The sequence below is a fragment of the Aythya marila genome (assembly GCF_965140915.1).
Source record: "Aythya marila genome assembly, chromosome: 8".
NCBI classification, from domain to species: Eukaryota; Metazoa; Chordata; class Aves; order Anseriformes; family Anatidae; genus Aythya; species Aythya marila.
The window spans coordinates 29,988,634-30,011,215 of NC_139049.1; the positions used below are offsets into that span (position 1 = coordinate 29,988,634).

Below are 22,582 nucleotides of genomic sequence, written 5' to 3' on the forward strand. Positions count from 1 at the left end.
TTGCTATGGCAACACTGAGCTCTCGTGTTGATGGTGTACATGATTTACAGAAGGCAAAGAGGGCAAATAAACCAAACCAAAAAAAAAAAAATTAAAAAAAATCAGGAAAACTCTGGAAACTGGAAAAATCACAGCAAGCCACTGGCCTGAAGGACACACTGTTATTTTTCATTATTCTTCATTATATTTCCATTATTCCTCAGTGCCCTGCCTCCAGACCCGCATGGCAATGACCAGCCTTCTGAACCCTTCATTTACTTAGCACTACCTTTCCAAAGCCACATTTTTGGACAGTATTATGCTAAAATCCCTCCCTGTTGCTGCATTTTACAACTCAATCTCGGTGCTGTAAGGCAGAAGACTGCGATCTTTCAGGGTATGAGGCATCTGCAGAACCCAGTTCCTATGAGGTATCGGCCACGTGGACTTGTGCACACACAGCTTTTTGTTACAGCCAGTGTACTTTTGTGTTGCTGTGAAAATAACAATGAGGGGGGAAGAAAATGCTATTATCAACATCAATAAGGAGTTCTGGTACTAAAATGGTACTAAATGCCTACAATAAGAGTAATGTGGCCTTGTCCCAGGAGCAGCTGGGAAGCCTGGTGAGATCCAGCTCCCAGTATACACACGTTTCATCCCCATTAACACCAGCTGCACTGGCTTTTCCTTCTCAACCCATTTGCTGCCATTCGGGTATCATAAGGATGCCAGGGAGAAAAGCCAGCAGTGAGGAGCCCTGGGTAGCTCTGGATGTGACAGAAGCATCTCCCCACCAAGCCATGATCCATCAGCCATTAAACGTACGTGAGCTGAGCAGTGACCGCTCCCAGCAAGCTAAACCATCAAACCCTTTCCACTCCCTGAGGTTCTGTGAGAGCGTCTTTCGAGCTAAAGAAGGGTCTGTGGTGGGAGGTGCAGAGGAGAAATGCCTCCAGAGTGAATATCAGGTGCCTGGGGAGAAACCAAGCAGCCCTGGGCCAACACCACGACTTCTGCTCTCCTCACCCACCAGCTTTCTGCTTCTCAATCTTGCCCAGAGCAGGCAGGGTTGGCCTGGTGAAGTCCTTCCCCTGCTTCCTTCCCCCAGGTAATTTCCCAGCCTGTGGCCGTGCCTGGGGACCTGCACCTGGAACACACTCCTCGGGGTGAGCAAAGGCCCAGGGGCTTATCCCTGCCTCACAAACACACTCAGGAGCTGGACGCTGCCTGAGATGAGGGGAGCTCCACTTCTTGCCTGGAGTTAAGGGATGGGATCGCTCTGCAATCCTCACCAGCAGCTTGTCTTTCAAATTTAGCCAATTTAACTCTGCAATCACAGTACCGAAATCAAAACTGGTCACTTAAATATACTCCATGGTCTTGTTTCTGAAAAGAGCTAAAAATGCAGGTATGAGGGAGAAAATATTAAAAGCATTTTATCTCCTATTATTTTTTTTTTTGAAAAATAATAGGTCTTTGGGAGAAGAAGAGAATGAAGGTGAACACTGAATAGCCATTACAGAACTGGCAGAGCAGATAACAGCCACCATGATACATGAAGGTTCATGATTTGTTATTATGCATGGTAAATACCTTTCAAAATTGCTGGGAATAAAGTTTTAGTTATCTCTTGCATACACACAAGAAGCTTTGCCAACAAAATTTGGAAAATCAGACCCAAAAGTTATCATCTGCTTTCTCCATCAAGACCACCACAACAGCAGCTGCCAGGAGGCAGAACCAGCCTCAGGTATGTATGAAGGAAAATGAAGGAAAGCAACTCCTTCCTTCATACACACTGTGCAGAATGCACCATCCAACCATCTGCACCAAACCGAGCATTATATTTTCTTGCTCAATTTTAACCCAAGGTCCTTTGCAGTGTTGCCAACTATTGCAAATCTTTCAATATTGATTTTTTTTTTTTTAAAGTACCACTCCTGGAGTCCTGCTATTCAAGGCAACCTTACTGTGCATGTTTTAACAAACACGTTTTTGAATTCTCATGGCAAAGCATGAAAAGCTTTTACCTCAGAATTTCCCTAATTATGAAGTAAACAAAAAGAATTCAACATTTATTAAACTAAAACCCACCACTTAGTATTGTTAAGGTCTCAGAATTGCATTGGTGTCAGACTCAGGACACAGGCTTGTAGTTGGCAATCCTGCTTTTCCTGTGACACAAGGGGTGAATCCTGCTGTTGGCATAGCTTGTTGCTAAAATTAAATTGGGATTTTCACAGAGTAAAACAAAAAACAAAAAGGGGAGGGAAAAAGAAAGCAAAAAAAAAAAAATCCACAAGTAGGAACTTACCACAACAGACAATAGTAAGAGTGGGGAGGAGGGTCAGCAACCAGGGCGATAGAGGAGAAAACAGAAAGTATTTAATTAGGGAAATTCCAAAAAACAAACAAGCAGCAAATTGGCAGCAAATAAATTTTAAAACAAAAAAAGGGTGAGCATCAATTAAGGTATTTAAAAATAAGGGAAAAGGAAAACACATGCAACAAATCTGGAAGCTACAAAGCACAAAGATCAGAAGTGTGGCAATGGAAGAGCACGATGACAGACGAGAACATAAACCATGGGTGTCTTTTACCATGCAATAAAACATGACTGAGTGATGTTAGAATCATAACCAATGACAGGATTTTCTTCAGGGGTCGATTTAGGGGCAGACTAATCAAAAAAGATGCTCACAGGCTTCCACGTTTGTCAGCTATTGAACGTGTATCATCTCCATTCCTACAACATGTACTGCAGTTTGCGGTGTCACTTCACTTGCTGGGATCTCTTGCAGGAATATGCAAACAATTTACAGGAGCAGCCCTTAAATGGTGGGGGTTAATTTAAGCTACTGCTAGGCCAAAACTCAAAAACTGTCATTCGGACATCATCAGCCCAAATGATTTATGTCACACGATGCAAAGGAACTTTGATCTTGGCCCCAGTTCAGGAAGTGTGGTCTTAAATGCTCTCCTGTGTTGGAAACTTGGAGTGAGATGGCTCATACCGAGTCGCCTGATTTGCAGAAAATAAGAGATTAACTGGGCAGCTGAAGTCTATGCAAATAATGTATGATAGTCACAAAACGTTCAAAATGTCTTCTAGGACTTCTCAACACTCATGTACCGACTGTGTCAACTGAACTAGGGCCTGATTTACCAGACTCGCTGTGCTGGGTGCAACTTCAGACAAAGATGACTGCTTTGCTTATATTTTTAATCCAACGTGTGGTTCTCATGGTGTATGTTGTAGAAATGTGAACAAACAGCTTCTACAAAAATGAAAGCAGCAAAACTGATTCCAGTTAACACAACCAAGCTATTTTACTGCCAGAAAAAAAAGCTACATAACAAATTGATTGTTCTTAAATGAATAGACTGAAGGAGCCTATTGTCTGGGATATGATTTGCACATGCAATAAACCAGTTTTGTTTTTTAGTACCTCTGAGCATTATTGCTTAAATCGACCCCTGTGGGTGGGGTGAAAATATGGTATGAAGGGATGATATTCTGTGTCAATGCTGATGAAAAGAAATATAAACGAATTATAAAAACAAACTAGTGATGATACAGTGGCTCATTCACCAAAGAACCTCATTAGTGGAACACATCAGCATCCATGCACTACCTACAGCTTCTTATGAAGAATTTCCTACTACAACCACAATTGGTTTATTGGTATTTCTTTGGTTAATGAATTCAGTTTTAACAGCAGACAGCAACAGAAATACCCACAACTAGCACATGTGGGCAAGCATTGGCGTGAGTCATCTGATAAATCTATTAGTGTTCTTTACTAACTAAAATGGAGTTACCTACCTCCCAGCCAGTACTCTGTGTAATAAAAAGTAAAAAGCGCATGTCACAGAAACCAAAAAAAGAGTTTCAAAGGCCAAAACATGACCATCAATATAAGGTACTGTAAACCTGAAATGGTTTCAATTTAAGACATCATGCAACAAAATAGACTCCTCTGGCCCAGAATGACACTCAGTGATTGTCCTTCACTGGTTCATTTAACCTTACAAATCCAGCAATGTCAGAACATGGAGAGCAACCAGACACTCAGCTGCTGTAGACCTGGTGGGTTCTATGAAATTGGTGCACTGATCTTCACCTATTGAGGAGGTGATGTTAGCATAAGGGTACCCACACCAACAGACAACAGTGACCCAGCAGTTCACAACCAGACAGCTGGTTGGGGTGGGGGACTCAGAGTCGCACTGGCATGTCCTGGAGGAGGGTCTGCTGAGCACCTGCCCGCCTGCAAGAAAGGCAAGCACCCAACAGGCCTCTCCTAGAAGGTAAAGTGCTTCTAGAAAGTTGCCATGTGCTCTCATCTCCTGCTTAGCTGAGGTCTGTTGAGCTTTGTGAGAGTTAATAATGTCTGACATCTCACACCAAATACTCAGCACTTAAGCTGGTAGGGTTTGTACCATCTAAGTTTAGAAAGGTTCCTTCAGCAGCTTAGCCACCATTTGAACAGACAAATAAAAACCCAACGTTTCTCAGTGTTACCTACCAGGCTAATGGCAAAATACAATGTTGTTTTGTTTTTGTTTTTTTTTTTTCCCCAGAAATACAGCATGTAAAACACATTTTAAAATAATATCTGAAAGAATAAACTGACGGATGATTGGAATTTTTAACTCTTGGATATTTCTGAAGTTACAACAAAACTTGGTATGTGATGTTCTCTCATGCTTCTCAATTTAAATGTACAGAGGGAGAAAAATGCTATTAGTGATCCTTGCATCTACTGCGGATCACCTTTTGACAATTCTTGTGTAATCTGATTAAAATGTTTTTTCCTTGAGAGGTTAGTTTTTATTTGAACTAAGCATTTGAAATTTCGTTGCAATTCACATTACAGTGGAAAGTTCAAATCATTACCTGGTGAACAATCTTGCTGAATGCTTCTTGGAGTTTACCATGAATAGTAGATAGCTTCTTGGCATCTCTGTTAGCTTCATGAATAGGAATAAGGACTTTGTAAACCTCATTAACTGCTTCATACATGCCAGCCTACAAAAATAACATCCATCAGATTCCTCCAGCAATTCAACAGCAAGAGTGATACATACTACCAGGGTGTACATCGCAGGATTGCAGAGGTGGCTTACATACCAAAAGGCACTGTGATGTAATCAGTACCTTTTCTTAAAATATATACACACATACATGGAATAAAATCCCCAGTTACCTTAGGAATTAAGTCTACTGCATTACACATTGCTACTAGTAAATGAGATTACTGAAAGAAATAAAATTGGGTTATTTTGGTTGGATATACGCACAAGAGCACAAGCTAAATAGGATTCTAACCACATCTATGGGAACTGAATATGGAAGTTTAAGTGCACAATACTGCTCATTCTGCTTAGTGCATCTTCAACCTAAGGGACTTCTACATCCATTTTTGGCACTCCATGAAATGAGCTTTGTGAAGTTCTGTTAGGATGTCTCTAGTGAAGGTGACTCATAAAGAAGAGACACTGCATCATGAAACTTAGCCTGCCCACAACATCGGTTCTGAGTCTTTGCTCTGGAGTTATAGCTGCTTGTACTTAAACCCACTGAATATTTGATATTATGCTGTGGGAAATAATTCACTTGCTTTCATTCGTTTCAGATGGATACACTACCACTAGCTCATTAACACTGCTCACACAAAGCTCTCAGCCCACTCTCTTCGAATAGACGGAGAAACAGTATGGCCTTTCTCTCCTATTGTGAACTCCAAAATGGGCAGTCCTGAAGTGAAAGACGCTGGAAACACACAAAGCCCTCTTTGGTTCCAGACTCCGTTCACTGCAGTTTACTTGAGAGGGCAAACTGAGCTGTCTTGAACCGCCAAAACTCCCAATGCTCCATGCGAATTAAGCAGCTACAATAGAGCTATACAGACTCATAGAGAAAATATTTTCCATGATATTGCCCAGCAACATGAGATTGCTGAAGGAGATAGAGAAAGAAATTAAAGTTGTCTACCATGGAGAAAGATGCTGCAGCCTGTTCCAGCAATCCCACCAGACCAGCTTCTGTAAAATACTTTCCAGAACAGATACCTTCTTCATCTGGTGACACAACATCATCAGAAACTGCCGACTCTTCCAAAACATTAGAAGATATGTTCTAAGGAGAAATAATGTAGATAAAATATTTAACTCAATTTTAATAACAGTCAATACTTTGAAAGCCAGCTGATTTTCAATCAAGTGCTAACATTTTTCACGAGCATTTAATGTCATCTCCTTCTGAACCAAACCAGCAGGGTGCTTCAGCACATGCTTAAGCTAATTGTACTGGACCACCTACATGCTCAAAGCTCAGTATGTGCTTGTTTGCTCTGCGCAGTCGCGCCTTGCCTAACGGTAGTAGTCACAGGAACCACTTGCATAAGTTACATCAGAACAATTGCACCCACTACAAAGGCTGGACTAAACAGAGGGTAAAAAAGACATCTTACATAGAGAAATAAAAAGAACTGGATTCATTCAGTCTACTCAGCGGAACCAAGACAGATTTTAAGCGTAAAAAAAAGTTTTTCTGAACTTGCTGTAATGCATTCTCCCCAAAATAAACTGAGTAAATGCTGCATGAGTATCTAGGCACAGCAGTATCTGGCATATAGGAGATAGCAGCAATGACAGAACCCCAAAATACAAAAATAGCACAACTCCTACCTGAAATGTAACACACCCTACAGGGAGGTATTTCCGGTCTTCAAGCATGCTTAGGTATTCAGCCACCAAGGCTGCGGAGTGGACTAAGCACTGGGCTGACTCTGCATGATTGCTCCTCTCTGAGTGCTTTCCAGCCATGTTCTGCAACCACGTCAAGCGCAGGTCAGGGGAATTCTGATAGCCCTTTGCAATCCTAATTAAAAAAAAAAAAAGAGAGAGAGAAAAAGACCCAAAAAAAGACCTTTGCAATTAGTATTTAGTTACTTCTGCTTAAATACCAACCATCTTCAATGCTAGGCTACCTAGAAATATATGAGATAGTAAGCAGTACAGATGGAAATTACCCTAAACTACGTCACAGATTTCTCAGCCAGTTCCTCACAGGCAAGCAACTGGAGCTACCTAGTAATGGCAAAATGCTTTTAAGGGTAACCGCTGAAACTCTTGACCAAAACTCACATTTCACTTGGAGAAAGCCAGAGGTAGCAAGCCAGAGGTGTGGTACTATTGGAACAGACCTGTCAGGTTGCTTACGACAAAATCTCTGCCTTCTAGGAAGCCTTCAGGACCATTTGTGAAGATGATACCACACAATTTGGTGTTTGGATTCTTAGCATGGCTCTGGAATATTTTTTGCCTATGGAGACCACCACATGTACCACCACTGTTCAGCCTTTTGTCCAAGTAGGCCCTGAGAGGTTCTTAAGTTTTTCCTGATGCAAGCAGGGAAAGATGCCTTTGCTCAGGTGGAGGACAAGATTGTGAGAAACTACTGAGGAATGGAAAATACCTTTATCCATAGTAAGCTCCACAAATATCATACAAAACCTAAGAACATCACAGTGAAACACAACAGACAGGTGCATATTTTTCCATGAGCACCAAGGACGGGAACTGCTGTGTAATTGCTCCAAACCATGCTCTGTAAGGGCACAAATGAACAACACCTCAGTCCAAAACCAACAGCAATTAGCTGTGTTGATTTCAAGTGAAATGTGAGTCATGGCAAGCAATGCAAAAAAGGTTTAAGTTCAAAGTAAAATAATTGCTAACAAAACATGCATAATCAAGGTTTGCAGCAATACAGCACCTGATGCTGTAAACAGAGAAGTGCTGTAGGTATGAAGCTTTTTGGAATAACAGGTGGAGTACTGACATCTACTGTCCCTACTGTGCAACAGTTATGAGCTCTACCTGTACATCAGGTCAATCAGCATTTCTGGATCTTCCTGATGCTCCTTCATTTTAACTGTATCAGAGAGGATCATATGGAGGTTGAACACGAGATCTTGGACCTGTAAAAAATACATACTGCTGTAATGAACTGGCAATGGGAATCAAGCTACTTACTGCTATGTCGGGGTCAGAGTTCCTCTGAACCTTTGTGTGTTTACATTGCTGTCAGAATTAATCAAGGAGCTGAGTTATATGTACTCAGGTCGGTCATTAAAAAAAATGTACCTCCTTCTGGGAATGTATGCAAATTCCAGCCGTAGAACAGGAAGTTTAAGACCAGCCTGCTAATGAACTACATGCCACTTCTCTTGTGGTATTTCTTTTACCTGATCAGGAAATGTTGTCTCCCTGAGTTCCAGATCTTCTTCAGCATACGTCAAAATAGTCTTCAGGGAACGTCGCAAAAATTCCTCATTGAAATTCTGGGATGTCCCCACCAGGGATGAGAGAGACATGGTCACCTGCATTTTCACTCTGGCAAAGTTCTGTAACAGAGAAATTGTTACTGCATTTCAACAACCTGGAGATACTCAGCAGTTTGCTGCAACATCAGTCATTGTACCCTCCTCCAGACACACATCTGACACAAAAAAGAAAACTTTTTTTTTGTGAAAAGGGCTGTCTCAGTATAGTGATTAAAATAATTTCTGGTGCTGTTAGCTTCATAATCTGATGACAGCTTCATTTAATTCCATGTGAAGGTTCTCCTGCAAGTTTTATTTTTCTCTCCTTCTTCCTCTTCTCCTCTCAAGCACCCTGAACAAGATGATGCTCAGCTTCCTCTCATGAACTCTTTATTCCAGGCACTTCCTTTTTGGCTGATCTAGCCTAAAATCTGGAGTTACTGTGAACTCACTGCTACCTATTCCTGGGCCTAAGAGCAGTGAGCCCCTCCAGCTCTGCTGCTCAGCATAGGGGACTGTAATCAAAGTGTGCCCCTTTGTGATACACAGCAATGTGGGTGCTTGCAAGACAACAACTGGAAGAGTTAAGGGAAGAGTTAAGGCTGAGAATTCTCTTGACACTTTGAAGCAACGTGGGTTAGTCAACCCAAGATCTAATGAAAGATTAGCAACATCTGAGTAAAACCAAAATCCCAATATTTCTAACTCACTTTCATGCTTGTCTAGATGATAAGCCTTCCAACAGCTTATCTTTCTCATGAATACAGAGTGCTCCACCCTGCAGACCCGGACAGTTTACATATAATAACCTAAAGCAGGGCAGCAAGATACTCACATTGCCAATCTCAAAGTTTTGTCTCATCAAAAGGTAAAGCGAGGCACTCGCGTGTGACCGTATTGTGCTGATGCTGCTGCTACAGTGTCTCAGGAGCCTCAGGCACAGATCTGCACACTGCTCAGTCTCTTCTTCAAACAGCAGCTCAGGGAACTGGAAAAACAGCACATGAGAAAACTACTGCCTGGACAGACAGAAACAAACACTTGTACAAAAATGCCACGGTGATCCTCAGCAGTGAGCATACACCAGCATTAGATGAAGTCTAACACCCTCTAGTTTGAGGGGGATTGTGCTAATTTGAGTCACTTCACTTTTACAGTTAGACAAAAGCAGAGTCACTGGCAGCACAGGAAGACGAATAATTTTACCTCCTCCCCCCTGCACCTTGCTCCACCCTTGGACTGATTTACATCAATTCCAAAAACTCAGGCTTAAAACTTTGAGCTGTATATCTACAGAAACAGATAAATTGTTTAAGCTACGGTCCCAATAAGAAATAAAAGATCAATTCTAAGTGAGAGTCATCCTTAATTCCATCTGTTCTTTGTGCTGCCTACTAGCTACATACCTCTGCCGTACCTCTACTTATAGCTGCCAGTGCCACTCTGCCAGTACCTTTACTTACAGCTTGCCAGCAGGATCCCACAGCACACTCAGCCTTTGTGAACTGTACCTCTGTGCACAGCCATCAAATGCAAAGTGCAAAGATACAGGCACCTATCATGAAAACCATTCAGGCTTTATCCACCTCTAGACCCCATTTCCTGAAAATTAGTACTGCACAACACAATAAATGTTTGATGAAGTGACACCAATGCAAAGCAAAAAAACAGTCCTGTCTTCCATCAGTACTGCTCTGGATATATTACAGCATCTGCAGAGAATTCACCTTTGAGACCAATGCCCTCTGTGTGGCAAAGCAGTGTTGGAGATAAAGTGCACTTTGGTTGCAGGCCATGCTATGCAGAAGCACCTTCAGCACTCCACCGAGGATACTCTCTTTGGATTCCGTCACAGAAACAGTCTGCAGACAAAAGTAAACCAAAAGGCATATGAGCAAAAGCAAACCTCCTGACGGGGCAGGAAGAACTCTGCCAAGAAAAAAAGCTGGCATGGAGAAATTACCCACTTAGCTGGGCCTGCATAACAGGCACATTTCTGAATCAACCCCAGATGATGAAAACCTGACCCATGAGCTGAAGCTTGGGGAATGATGGTGCTTTCCATCCAGTGAGCCTCTGACCCTGTGGGACCTTGCTATACTAAAGGGAAAGAATGTAGCTGTCCTCGAGGGGCATGATTCAGGTGCAGAGTGCAAGCTTGGGATTCCTGGAAAAGCCACGAAACTGGGACAAAACCCTACCCGTACCGAAACAGTGGACTTGAACAGTTCTGACAGCATTCAGTTAAACAAAACCTTCCTGCCACTCTAATTGAGTAACTGCTGCCTGGCCAGGTGATCCTAATGCTCTTACATCTCTGTTTTTTTTATCATCCTTACCTGTACAACTATCTCCAGCGTATCCAAAATAATGAGGTTTGCTTCCGTTGCAAGATTTCCATCAATAAGTGCTTCATGTTCTATCTCTGCCCTGGATCTATTCAGAGAAAAGAAAGCAATAAAATTACTTCCTGCTTAAGAAACAGACCTGCACATTCCCCTTTCAAATATATTTTCTCATTAGCAGGAAGCCCCTGGTTACAACGCACGTATTTATACTGGACAACACTACAAGGATATTTTAGTGCACCCATTAAGAGGACAGGAAGAAAGACTTGCTTTTTAACGTTTACAAACTTACACGTGATTTACAGTCATCATGCTCAGCAGAGATCACGCTACTTTCTGACACTTCACTGCTCTTCCAGGAGCACAACAATGATTTAGAATCGAAGTCCAACTCAAAACTGGTTTAGAAGCACTGTAAGGCATGCAACGGCACAACCAGGACCAGAACGTATGGGCTCACGTTAAAGGCTATGGACACAAGGTGGTGCTGCACGAGCTGGTATTTATGCACTGCTGATCCCAGCAGCGAAACTGCTTGTAGCACAGAGTGCATACTGTGAAGGTGTGATCTTTGTGGTTTTTTTATGCTACATTATCTTACAGTTGTTGAAGAATATCTTCCTCTCCAAGAACAACAAAAATACACAGTTTTGCTGGTAAATGACAGGCACTCACTTTTCTCAAAAGGCTTACAAAGTTCATACACCAACTCACACCGGGGGTCCCAGGAATTCAGCAGAAATCTCCCAATTTCAGTGACAGGAGCTGCATTTGGCAAGGACCAAGCAGTGTATTTAAAGAGCCCAATGACAGCTCGCCCTATGCAGGTGCTATCTGACAGACTCAAGGCAGGCCAAATAGCGCAGGGGGTGTGACCCATGAGAACTGACAAAATCCAAGCAGAACACACACGGAAGACTCAGCTGATTCAGCTCAAAGTGTTCCTGGAACTGGCATTGCAGCAACCCTCCTCTGCCCCACACTGCTTCCCCTGGGAGCTGGGCCATACACAATTATCTGCTCTTCAGATTCCAGAATACGAAGGCTTGGGGCATGGCCCTACATAAAATTGTACCGCCTGCATTAAATACCACCTGCAATTAGCTGTGCACAATATCTCGCTGTGAAACAGGTCTTGCTTGGCAGATCTCAACGGGTCAGGCTAGACCTATGCATGCAAGGCACGCCTGCAGTGTCACGGCTACCAGGGGGAGGTGGGTGTGATGGCTCTAGGCTCACAGTGAGCAAGCATGGGTTAAAAAGCAGGTTTCCAGAGTTATCTGAGCGCATTCTTCTGAGGGGCGAGACACCATCCTGAGATACCATCCTTTAATCGCTGTGGTATTCCCCAGCTGTTTAACATGAAGTCCTTCTGGGAAGAGGAGAGGGGCTCAGACCCAGTGCTAGCAACTGGTGAGTTCTGCAGGCCAAATTTTATTCTGGTGCAACTCTGCCAACAGCTCTGGAGTTGTACCACAGTGGAACTTATACCTACGTCACTTCATCAGCAGGTTGAAACACACTGGTCTTTTGGCTTTCCTGATGCCTCAATCGGACTTGGTTTTTGTCTCAGACAAAAAGCCACTACTTGATGTAATGAGAGATTATGTTCTTGTCTTGGACACAGCAATTAGAAGCTGTGAAGATGTACTTTCAAATCCAGGAATCATCACTCTGTTTTTGTAGATAAAATTTGGCCTGATCTCCAACCTGGCTCTGAGGACCCCACTCCCCAGTTTCTTCAGAGCTTCCCTTGGGCGAGGATTGCATTCCTAGAACTAGGAACAATTCTTTTGCTGGGAGGATGGTGACTGAAGGTTGCAATTTGAGGAAACAGAAAACAAGCACAGCAAAGCTCATACACAACTCCTGAGCCCTCCGGATTAAACCACACCAAGAGAGGGAATTTTAAAGGAAACGAGTGTAGTAAGCAAAAAGAACTCATTCCAACCAGTTGCACACACACACTGAAAACTTCTGCCAAGCATCACAAACAAGGCTGTGATGATTGAGTCTGCAGATGTACAAAATAGCAATTTATAAGAACTGCACACCAATGCTACAGTACCTGGCTGGCTTGTGGCTTCTAAAAGCACAGCACATGTGGAAAAACAATCAAAGTGATGGATTAGGACAGGAAAGGAAAGTGAGCTTTGAGAACTCCAGAATGCTCTTATGGAATAAAGGAAATATGACATGAGATATATCTGCTATCTGTGACTACTGTTCATGGATTTCTCTCTAAATTACAGCTTACTACAGGATTTTAAGAAGGCAATGGACTTGTATCAGTCTTTTTTAATCTTGTTTTAAAATACTAAGAAAGCAAGGGACAGTGAAAAAGGAGTTAGACGAGGCAGTGTTAGACTAAAAGTTATTTGCACACTGCCAGCCCTGCTCCAGCTGAGGGCCCAAACGTGCTCACATGAGAGCTCAGTGGACTGCTGCCATTGACCTTCTATGGGGAAAGAGACCCTGCATAACCATAGGCAGTGTGACATTGTGAAAGTAGAAGGATAAGGCAGAGTTACTTGTCTAGCTTTTCTGTGTTTTGACGCCAGTGAGTCATATCCTTTCTCCATCTCAAATTCTCTTGACTTCCAAATGCGCTCCCAGAAGGACTTCTCTCTGTGGGACAATATTAAAACAACAGCAGTCATCTAATATTAATTTTTTTGCATGAGTAGCAACTCTAGATTGTTCACAATGACAGCTGAGAGCGAACTATAACTTCTTAGAGCCTGAGGCCATGGCACTCACCCAAGATGTTTATATAGCCTCTAATTCTGTCTGTGCTAAGTGGCCTGAGAGACAACTTCACCTGCAGTAGTTTTCATCCCAGAGAACAATGAACAACACAGACCACTCTGTGTGCTGCCACAAAGCAGCTCACTACGGAGCTAACAGAGAGAGGCATCTGAGATACTCAAATCAGGGAGGGAGCTAACAGGGCTGCTCAGAAAAGCCCCTTCCTTGGGCTACATAAGGGGCCGATGTATGGCAACCTCTGCAGTGTGACATTGCTGTCCTCAGCTCACACACTGTAGTGTCTCCACGATGGTTCTGAGATCCCCCTTTCCTACCTTACAGCCTTTCTATCCTTATTGTCACTGCTGGGAGGGCAGGGGAATTTCACCATGCAATGTCCCAGGTAAGTGATAAAGACAATGAGGGCCAGATTTGGAAAAAAAAAAAAAAAAAAGTACAAAAGTCTCCATCTCTCTGAAATGATTCATTAATTATGCCTCTAAAATATTTATTCAATGTAGCCCATAATAAGGGCTAACATGTATCAGGACGCCTGTAGCCAGTTCTGATTCTTGTCCTAATCCCTGGGCCCTTCTTTCTCTCAAAGAAAATAAATTGCACCATCACAAGGCACACGTTATGCAAACTACTGACTATTTTATGTCTCACTAACTCAGTACAAATATCCAGATGTTTTCGGATGGATCAGAGAGTTTGTCTTCCGCTCTGATCCCTGCACAGGACATACTAGAAGGTGGCATCCCATAAATGAGGCATGATCACGCATACACCAAAGCAATCAAGTAACAGCTGTCTGTAGATTGAACTCAAGAAATGAGCAGAGATTTTGCAGACCCAGTGAAGGATGCTTCAAACTAGAAATGGCATTTTCTAAGGGCCTCTTTGCAGATTTTGATGGATAGTATCCCACACCACAGACACGTGCAAGTAATCACTGGGGATGGGAGTAGTGGCTTTTGGAAAATGGGTAGAGCACAGAAGACGTCTTTACTTACCTAGCTGTCCTCTGCTTCTTCGGACCATTTCCTGCCTTGCCCCTATGCTTCCCAAAATAGCTTCTTCAAGTTTGGCCCTCATGTCTTTTGATTTTTTGAATGTCAAACTGTTCATTCTTTCAAACACTTTCTTGCCCTGCAAGTTTCAAATGACAATGAGGGAAGAGTCATTCAAGCTGGGTTATTTTCTAAGCATCTCAAAATATCTTTCCTGTCTAAAGACATTCAGCAAGAAAGGAACACAGATTTAGTTGCTAGCTAGATAATCTACACAGACTCCAGCATCACTACAGAAAGCTCTCATCAACAGAGCAAGCAAAATGGCCAAGAGCTATCCCCTTTCCCTGCAGCAGTTCCCACATGAGCAGCAAGCAGCAGAAACTGCCTAAGAAATGGAAGGAGTCAGACACACTTACATGGCTGAAAAGTTAACGTGGAAGAAGGCTAGAGGTTGCACAGAGAAATGCTTAGCCTTGGGATTTAGATTACAGGAAATACTTTGGGGAGAGCAGGAAATGCCTTTCTGGAATTGTGCAAAGGAGTAGCATGTAAAATTCCCCTGCAAGCCTTAGAAGAAACTTGGGAAGGTTTAAATAGCAGTACCTTGTACTCAAAGCAGGATACACAAAGGTAAAGCAAATCCAGGAGGCGATTGAGCTGCAATACTGACAGGTCTGTGAACCACTTCTGTAAGACACTTTCATCAGCGTTCTTGAGCACCCACAGGAGACAGATCAGAAGGCTGCGGCTGGACTCTGTCGAGAAGGTGGAGTGCTGCCTGCCACTCTGAAACAGACAGGTGAAGACATTTGCCACACTGGATTTCATGTCCAAACACTTGAATCCTCGCTAAAAGGATCTTCACAAGCTGCCACTCTGGCCTAAATAATTACCAGATAGGAAATAGATGTTTCTTACTAACAATTAGGAGATACACATTTCTCCTTCTCAACCTAACAGCTCAGTGGAGCCCACGGACACACAAACCTCAGGACTCAAGCTGCCACAATATGTCTGAAGCAAACTCATCACGTTATAGGGATGACTTTCTGTTCAGCCAGCAAAGACCCACTTCCCTCCAGATGCCTTTAATAACATGCAGCAGGTTAACAGAGGGGCTCCGCTCATCTTCTCATGTATGTACTTGGGTCTCATCCAGAACAGTATTTCACTCTGAGTGCATGTAACAGCAAAATAGGGTCCTGAGGCAGGAGTAAAGAAATGGAAGGACCTGCCTGCTACCAGAATCTGTTGGATTCCCTCCCCTGTGCAGAGAACAGCCCATTTATGGGTTAAAATGGCCCATTTATGTCTTCAGCTAGGTGGGACTTAGATCTTTCACTTAGAACTTATGATTGGCCATTGCACTTTGTGGAGCTTTTATCAGATTGTCCCAGAAAAAGAGAATCTTTATCAGAAAATGCTTCCATTTTCTGACGTTTGTTGATTTTTATTCCTGCTTGGCGTTTAATTATACACCCTATGAGAAGGGCACAGCAACATGCAAACGTGATTTGTTCCCACTTGTCTTTCACCCTCTGCCTCCCTGTGTGACACCCAAATCTACAAACTGATATGAGTCCCTACCGCTCACTGATCAGCCCTACAGGGCATGCATGTGTAAATATTTGCTTGTTGACATAGGCTGAGGGTCAAGGAATAGGTAGGATAGCTTTGTACCGATGAGGAGAGTATAATACTGCTGGGCCGGGCGAGCTGATGGACCGATGTTCCTGCGATGGCCATGGCAACTGTCTGGCTTATCATGCTGCCACCCTCGCTTTCATAATCATCAACAGCGACGCAGCTTGGCCTCCCTCGCTGGTTGTGACTCTCTGCCAAGAAACACGTGCATCCCAGTTAATCCCCAAATTCCAAGTGTCTCTCCCCAGCACTCGTTTCATTGAACTAGCTGTGAATGCAAACTGAAAATCATCACACTCACAGATAGGGTCCTGCAGGTATACAGGACTGACTATTATATGAGAATATGCAAAGCAAAGAAAATAACCATCTTCAAATGCAACCTACACAACCTCAGTAACCAGAACCCTTCTGAAAACTTTTACAACTTTGAATACTCCACTCCAAATCCTTACTTGGAGCTTTACTGTGTCATCAAACTCAAAGGACAGCGATGACTCCCAGTTTGAAACTCCTCTAGAGCAGACTCCCTTGCCCTAAACTGATGCATCCCACCTCTGGGGTTCTGCAGGACACTGTGCAAAGCACACCTGAAATGAGCTGCTGATAGAGCACAGTCTGCTCATCCTCTGCAATTTTTCTGAGACTTGTAGAGTACATGGGATGATATTTTAGCCAGGTCAGAGCAGGGAGGCTGGCTGGGCACATACAGACAACAGCCAGATGGCAACTAAAATGCACTGCTAGTTTTTTAATTCATGCAAACAAGTAGGCAAATGCAGCTTTTGAGTGTGCAGTTGTTGAACTTGGATATATTGTTGGATATATTTTGCAAGTGTGGTTTCAAAAACATGTCAAAGTTCTGAATACTTCAGAAATACAAACAAACTCACCCAACAGCAAAGGGATTTGTTGTTCAATTTTAGAAAAAAAAAAGACAACACTCAAATCTTGTGAGCAGATGAATATTCAAGGCACAGAATGTAAAATACCTGTAAAGTCATAGAGCTGAGGCACGGTTTCCATGATCACGCCAATCAGAGGTAGGTACAGCATTGCAACCCGGGCCTTTACCTGCGGGTCAGCGTACCGCGGATCCGAGTCGTGACTGGACAGTAAATTGTGTACCATATTGATGACCTTCTTATGCAATCCAAATAAACTGTTAAAAGAGAGTTGGGTCACACAGATTAGTTAATACCTTCAAAGCAAACTATACTTTGTAACTGAGAGGTTTCAAAAAAAGAAAAAAAAAATCCCCCTTTTTTATTTTTAACTTCACTTAAACCGCCATTACGCGTATTCTTTGATCTCCCCTGGATTTTACAAATGGCTGGCTTTTGCCCATGCCACATAAAATGTACAAAAATATCTTGCTGAGGTGCACACGCAATGTAATGCCAACACTCATATCTTCCATAAAAAAAAACAAAGCCCCAGCTTCTGCTATGTTGAAGGACTGAATCAACTGGAGAATGTTAGGAGAACCTGGAGAGTAGAGAAGACAGGGAGAGAAACTTGAGAGGACAGGGGGTTTAATGAAACTATTTGTAGTGTTCTTTTTTTTGTTTCTATTTAACACTATTTACAGAGAAAAGCCCTCCTAAGACAGAACATTGCTTTTATCAAATGATCAGTAAGTTTCTGCCTCAGTTCCCTGAACCCCCATGCAATTATTCAGCCAAAACAGTAGCCTACAGATCAGTAACTCTGAATTAGAAATGTCAAAGAAATGGAGGGGTAGAAGGAAAAAAACAGCAAGAAGTGGTCTTCCCTATTATTAAGATGCAAATCACGGCAGAGCCCCAGCACCACTTTACAGGACACCTTGCGTGAGCCCGCTTGGTGCTCACAGCTTGTGAACACAAACTCCTCTGAATCTCTCAAGAACTCGCTCTGCTCCTTCCAATCCCCTCAGCCACCACGCAGAGGCAAAACTCTCCCAGAGCAAACAGCGTGTGGCTCTACGGCTATTTGCTTCTGGAGGCAAACCAGCCCAGGAAGACAACTCTACCCCATGCATGAAGCAGCCAAGGAAGCTCATACATTATGCAGTAGCAAAACATAAGCTTCAGTGTTCAAACCTGAGGTATTAAAACAAGGGCCGAATTTCAGGCAGTATCCACTTTACCTGAAAAGTAGAGTTGAGTTCTGGTTAAAAAAGATGAGAGATTCTGGCTGGGCTGTCTGGGGGTTAAAATGATTATAACGACATCAGTAGAGGTTAGGAGGACATTAGCTAGTTGCATCTACACTTCTGTGTTGTTTTTTTAATCAAGCTGAGATAATTCCTACAATTGCTTGTTTGCATTACCAATGAGATCTTAAACAACTAGGAAGGAGATGCTAATTTAACAGACTGACTCCTTCAAATTAAGGTTAAAGAAAAGTCTTTGTGTTATTCTGAAGGAATGGGATCTAGGCCACGTGTAAACAGTTGAAAGGAAGCTATCCTGCAGGCCATGGAGGGGAATGTGTTTACAGGGAAAACACATTCAGACAAGGCAATGTCATTAAAACCTAGGGCTACATGGATATTTTCCCCCTTTTCCTGAACAGAACAGGTACTGCAGTAGATTGATCTGTATCAGGGAGGAAATGTGACCTGCTAATCTTTCTGGCTGATAATGCAATGAATTGACCTTGCCGCCTTCCAGCCGGCCCCTCTGACTTCTCAGCCCTGGCATGAATTTGGGTCAACAACACACACTTCTGGAAAAACGACGTCTGTCAGTGAATACTGAGGGCCAAATTTTGATTTTCCCACTTCTGACCTGTAACGTTGCTCATTATGGGCAACGTAGGCGCTATGAAATGAGCAATAATTATTATTATGCTCGAACAATCAAAGCATCACAGCACTGAGTGCAGAGAAAATCTCTTCAGGCTCTAGCTGCCTGACCTCACTCTCTGTTTTCCACTTCTGCACCTGTCAAGTTCAGCTGCTTTGTCACGTCCACATGCTGGCTCATCTTTTAGACTGCAAGTGCTCTGAGTAGGACTGTAATATGTTTTCTTATTGCACAACACCTAGCGCAGAGGGGTCTCACTAAAGCATCACCTTTAGGCAAAAGGACACTGCAGGCTTTTCTGTCCAAGGGAATCCAAGGAGCTCTAGTAAAATGGGTGAGCTAAAATGTAACTTATTTTGCTAATGGAACAAAAAAGATCAAGGAGAGAATAAATGTAAGGCTCTGCGTTTATCAAGACCTAAGACCTAAGATTCTGCACTTATCAAGACCTAAGGCAAAGCTCTAATGCAATAAGCAACTAGATGGACATCTCTTTCCATTCCTGCTGCACAATAATGCAACTGAGAACTATTGCAAGCTTTTTCCAAGGGTGGCCAAAACATTTTAATGGCAAGCATGTCTACGTCCTTTACTAATAATCTGATAATGATCCTACTGGGCCATTAAAACTCTTTGCAGACATGGGAAGACCAGATCTTAACAGACTGACATCCTTCACGTGGTGCATTTATCAGGGCACAGGCAGAAGGTTTAACCCTGAGAACAGTTAACAGGCTGCAAGCTACAAGTCGTTCTGGGAAATCATAACAAATGAATGCACTACTGATACACATCTTCACCAAAATTCAGGAGCTTTGGGCAAAATCGATCTCCAGTGCTGAACCACTATCAGTGGACTTTTTCTGTCTACACAGGGTTCACGACAAGAGCTGTATCCCCAGGGGAGATGACCAAGATGATACTGACAGCTCCTTTGTGCTTCTGGGCAAAGATTACCATCCAAGTCCAAGCTAAGGGTTTAGAATATCAAGATGAGAGAGCTCAAGAAGCGGGTATGTGAGAACAGAAAGTTTGTGAAGAGTGAGCAAATATGAACAGAGACAGGACCTGATTTTTAACCAGGGAGCAAGATGTTCCTATGCTACAAAAAGGATTTCTGCAGACAGTGTATAGGTAAAGATTTAGTGCTTTTTCCAATTCAGACCAAACAAACGGGAGTACAGTGTGTTATGTACATATACAAGAAAATATTCTCATTTATGGCATCACTTTCTTCTCCAACAGAAAACAGAATTAATGTTTAACTCCTGATACTGCTTTGTAAAGGGGCAGAATTACCCATGAATTATCAGTATTTGTCGACTCTGCTGATTATTTCTGGGTCCACCTTGAGAAAATGGCTGTGAGAGAACTTAGGACTGCAGAAGCAATCAATAATTTCCATTGAAATCCATTTTAAAGCAGTTAGGCAGACTACAGCCCTAAATAACACAAGTAACAGACTGGCTGTCAGGACTACAGGCTACACTCCTACTTCAGAAAATTATTTGCTGCACAACCCAGGCAAGTCACTGACAAACTCTGCGTGCTTGACTCTATTCATCTATTTATGTAACCCACAGGGCTCTCACTGATGCATAATTTATGTTTATACAGAGCTGGGAGGGCCACAGGCAAAATGCATTACAACATTTAAAACCAGCAGCACCAGAGACTTCCTGCATGTTGAGAATTATCTTTTTGTTACAATTGAGAATAGCTGTTTTCCTCTTAGAGCTCCAGAGGTGCCCTTGTGGCCAGCTGGGGGCTCCAGTAGGAACCTCTTTGCCTTTTTCTTAGCTGGAAAAACGTGATTGGAATCATGTTTACAGCATCAGTGGTAAGGAAGTAAGAAATACAAGGGGCGTGGAGGAAGAAGATTCTCAGAGTTAAAGAATAGGTTTCTCACCTTCTCAGCTCACAAATATAAATCAATTCTGGTCAGACCAGAACTTGGTTGTTATCCACCATTTACTTGGAATTACAGAAAACTCTTGGGAGAGAAAAGTTGTAAAGATTTACCCTTCTGCATCAGGATCTAAAATGACAGCCAGTTCTGTTAACACAAGCCCAGCCAAGTAGTGCTGCTGGCGGAAAGGCACAGACAATTCAAACATGTTTGCAATCTTCTGGTCTTGGACATTTGTGGAGAACCCAGAACTCTGTGGAAAAAAATCAAGTTTCAGAAGTTGCATAATAAGACCTCTTAGAACACAGAGAGATAAAGTCTGTGAAACACATCAGAAGCAGTTTTCAGAATTAAAGATAATTCCATGTAAACTACCTTTTCACTTCCTTTTTGTTTGGATCTGGGCACATCTACTTACACTACATCCAAGCTTACTAGCTCTCCTCTTAATTCTGTTTGTCATTATTGCCTTCTCACCTATAGGGCAAGCCTTAAGGAAGTTAAGCCAAATAACCTTTAAAAGTGGATTAGTTAAACTTTTAACTCAGGTACGGATGCTTTTATTCAGGCTTAAGAACACTTTAATTTGATTTAGTTTACTTAATTTTTCAACTAATTAATCCGATTGAATGACATACTTGTTAATTCAAATTACTACAGTGCACAGAAAGCCAGCCCCTTGTTTTCTAAGAAAAGGGCAACACTACACAAAGTTTTTTTAATAGCTCATTTACATTCATGCATAATATGGAAGGGGGCTATGTACCTAGGAACAGAAGGATGTTTGGACACTACAGGAATATGGATATGGCTTTTACTTTTTTACATTATAAGACCAAATAAGTCAAAATCTACACAGCAGGAAAAACGGCAGGAAAAACTGTTAACACTTGCCTGCAACATTCAAAGTTTCGATGTCAGAGACAATTCCAGCTTTTACTGCTGAAACCCACATAGAGGTTCAAGATATTGCAGGAAGAAGTAAAACCAAGATTGCTGTATCCAAACCCACATCACCCAGACTGCCAGCAACTCTTGTACAGTTTCCCGAGCCTGTTCCACACATAACTCACACCTTCCAATGCAACCTTTCCCCAGCATGTCATTGGCAATGGGGCCTTTCAAGTGAGAGCTGTGTTTGTGCACTTAGCTGTTCACCTGTTCTTTCTTTCTTGAAGTTAATTTCTAAATAAACGTTTCCAATACTAGCAGCCAGAGACTGAAAATGCAGGCGATACATCTGCCTCCTATGATTTAAGCCTCAGAACAGAGCTCAACTTGCATCTTCACAAAGGATGCCTGTCACCAGGGTACCTGAGACGTTGCTGAAGACACCGATGGTGATGGAGATGCAGGTGGTGTGAGCAAGCTGCAGGGTAAGTTCAAGGTCACGTAGTGTTCATGGCTGCAAACGATGCGAAGGAAGTCCAGCCTCAAAGATACCAGGTTACTTGGGTTCGGTATGTTATAGAGCTTTGTTGACACCTGGAAAGTTTAACCCATAAGACTGCGGTCAGCACCAAAACAGAGTATAAGTGCAGCCCCAGCTCCCCAGTCCCATCACTGCTCCCAAAAACCACTTCCAAAGCAAGAACTAAAGAACTTGATATCATTAAATGATCACATCCACATCACTTCTTTGTGCTGCTACTGATTAAGCTTGACAGGCCCACTGAAAAAGAACATGGTAGCCTGAGCTCCCTAACAAAACCTCCCACTAAATTTTGGTTCAGTTACTCTGAACATGATGAGCAGAGGGAATAATTCCTCCTTCACGCTGCACATCCATTGACCCAAGGGAGTTACGCTT

The 22,582-nt window shown here is 42.6% G+C and overlaps 1 protein-coding gene across 7 annotated transcripts in view; it reads right to left on the reverse strand.

Moving 5' to 3' along the window:
- Positions 1–22,582, reverse strand: part of DOCK7 (dedicator of cytokinesis 7) — a gene marked incomplete at its 3' end in the record, with an annotated part of 96,903 nt that overhangs the window by 8,289 nt on the left and 66,032 nt on the right. For 4 of the 7 annotated variants that reach the window (XM_082766524.1, XM_082766523.1, XM_082766522.1 and 1 more), the window contains 16 exons: positions 22,087–22,257; positions 20,886–21,025; positions 17,064–17,233; positions 16,108–16,262; positions 15,031–15,213; positions 14,428–14,563; positions 13,195–13,291; positions 10,655–10,751; positions 10,043–10,177; positions 9,151–9,303; positions 8,238–8,396; positions 7,870–7,970; positions 6,676–6,868; positions 5,981–6,124; positions 4,883–5,014; positions 3,809–3,823 (listed from right to left, as the gene is read on the reverse strand). In XM_082766524.1, the coding sequence (XP_082622650.1) occupies positions 3,809–3,823; positions 4,883–5,014; positions 5,981–6,124; positions 6,676–6,868; positions 7,870–7,970; positions 8,238–8,396; positions 9,151–9,303; positions 10,043–10,177; positions 10,655–10,751; positions 13,195–13,291; positions 14,428–14,563; positions 15,031–15,213; positions 16,108–16,262; positions 17,064–17,233; positions 20,886–21,025; positions 22,087–22,257 (2,181 nt within the window). Of the gene's footprint in view, positions 1–1,887; positions 2,292–3,808; positions 3,824–4,882; positions 5,015–5,980; positions 6,125–6,675; positions 6,869–7,869; positions 7,971–8,237; positions 8,397–9,150; positions 9,304–10,042; positions 10,178–10,654; positions 10,752–13,194; positions 13,292–14,427; positions 14,564–15,030; positions 15,214–16,107; positions 16,263–17,063; positions 17,234–20,885; positions 21,026–22,086; positions 22,258–22,582 lie in introns of those variants that run through there. The other 3 variants (XM_082766526.1, XM_082766525.1, XM_082766528.1) reach the window with 2 other exon arrangements.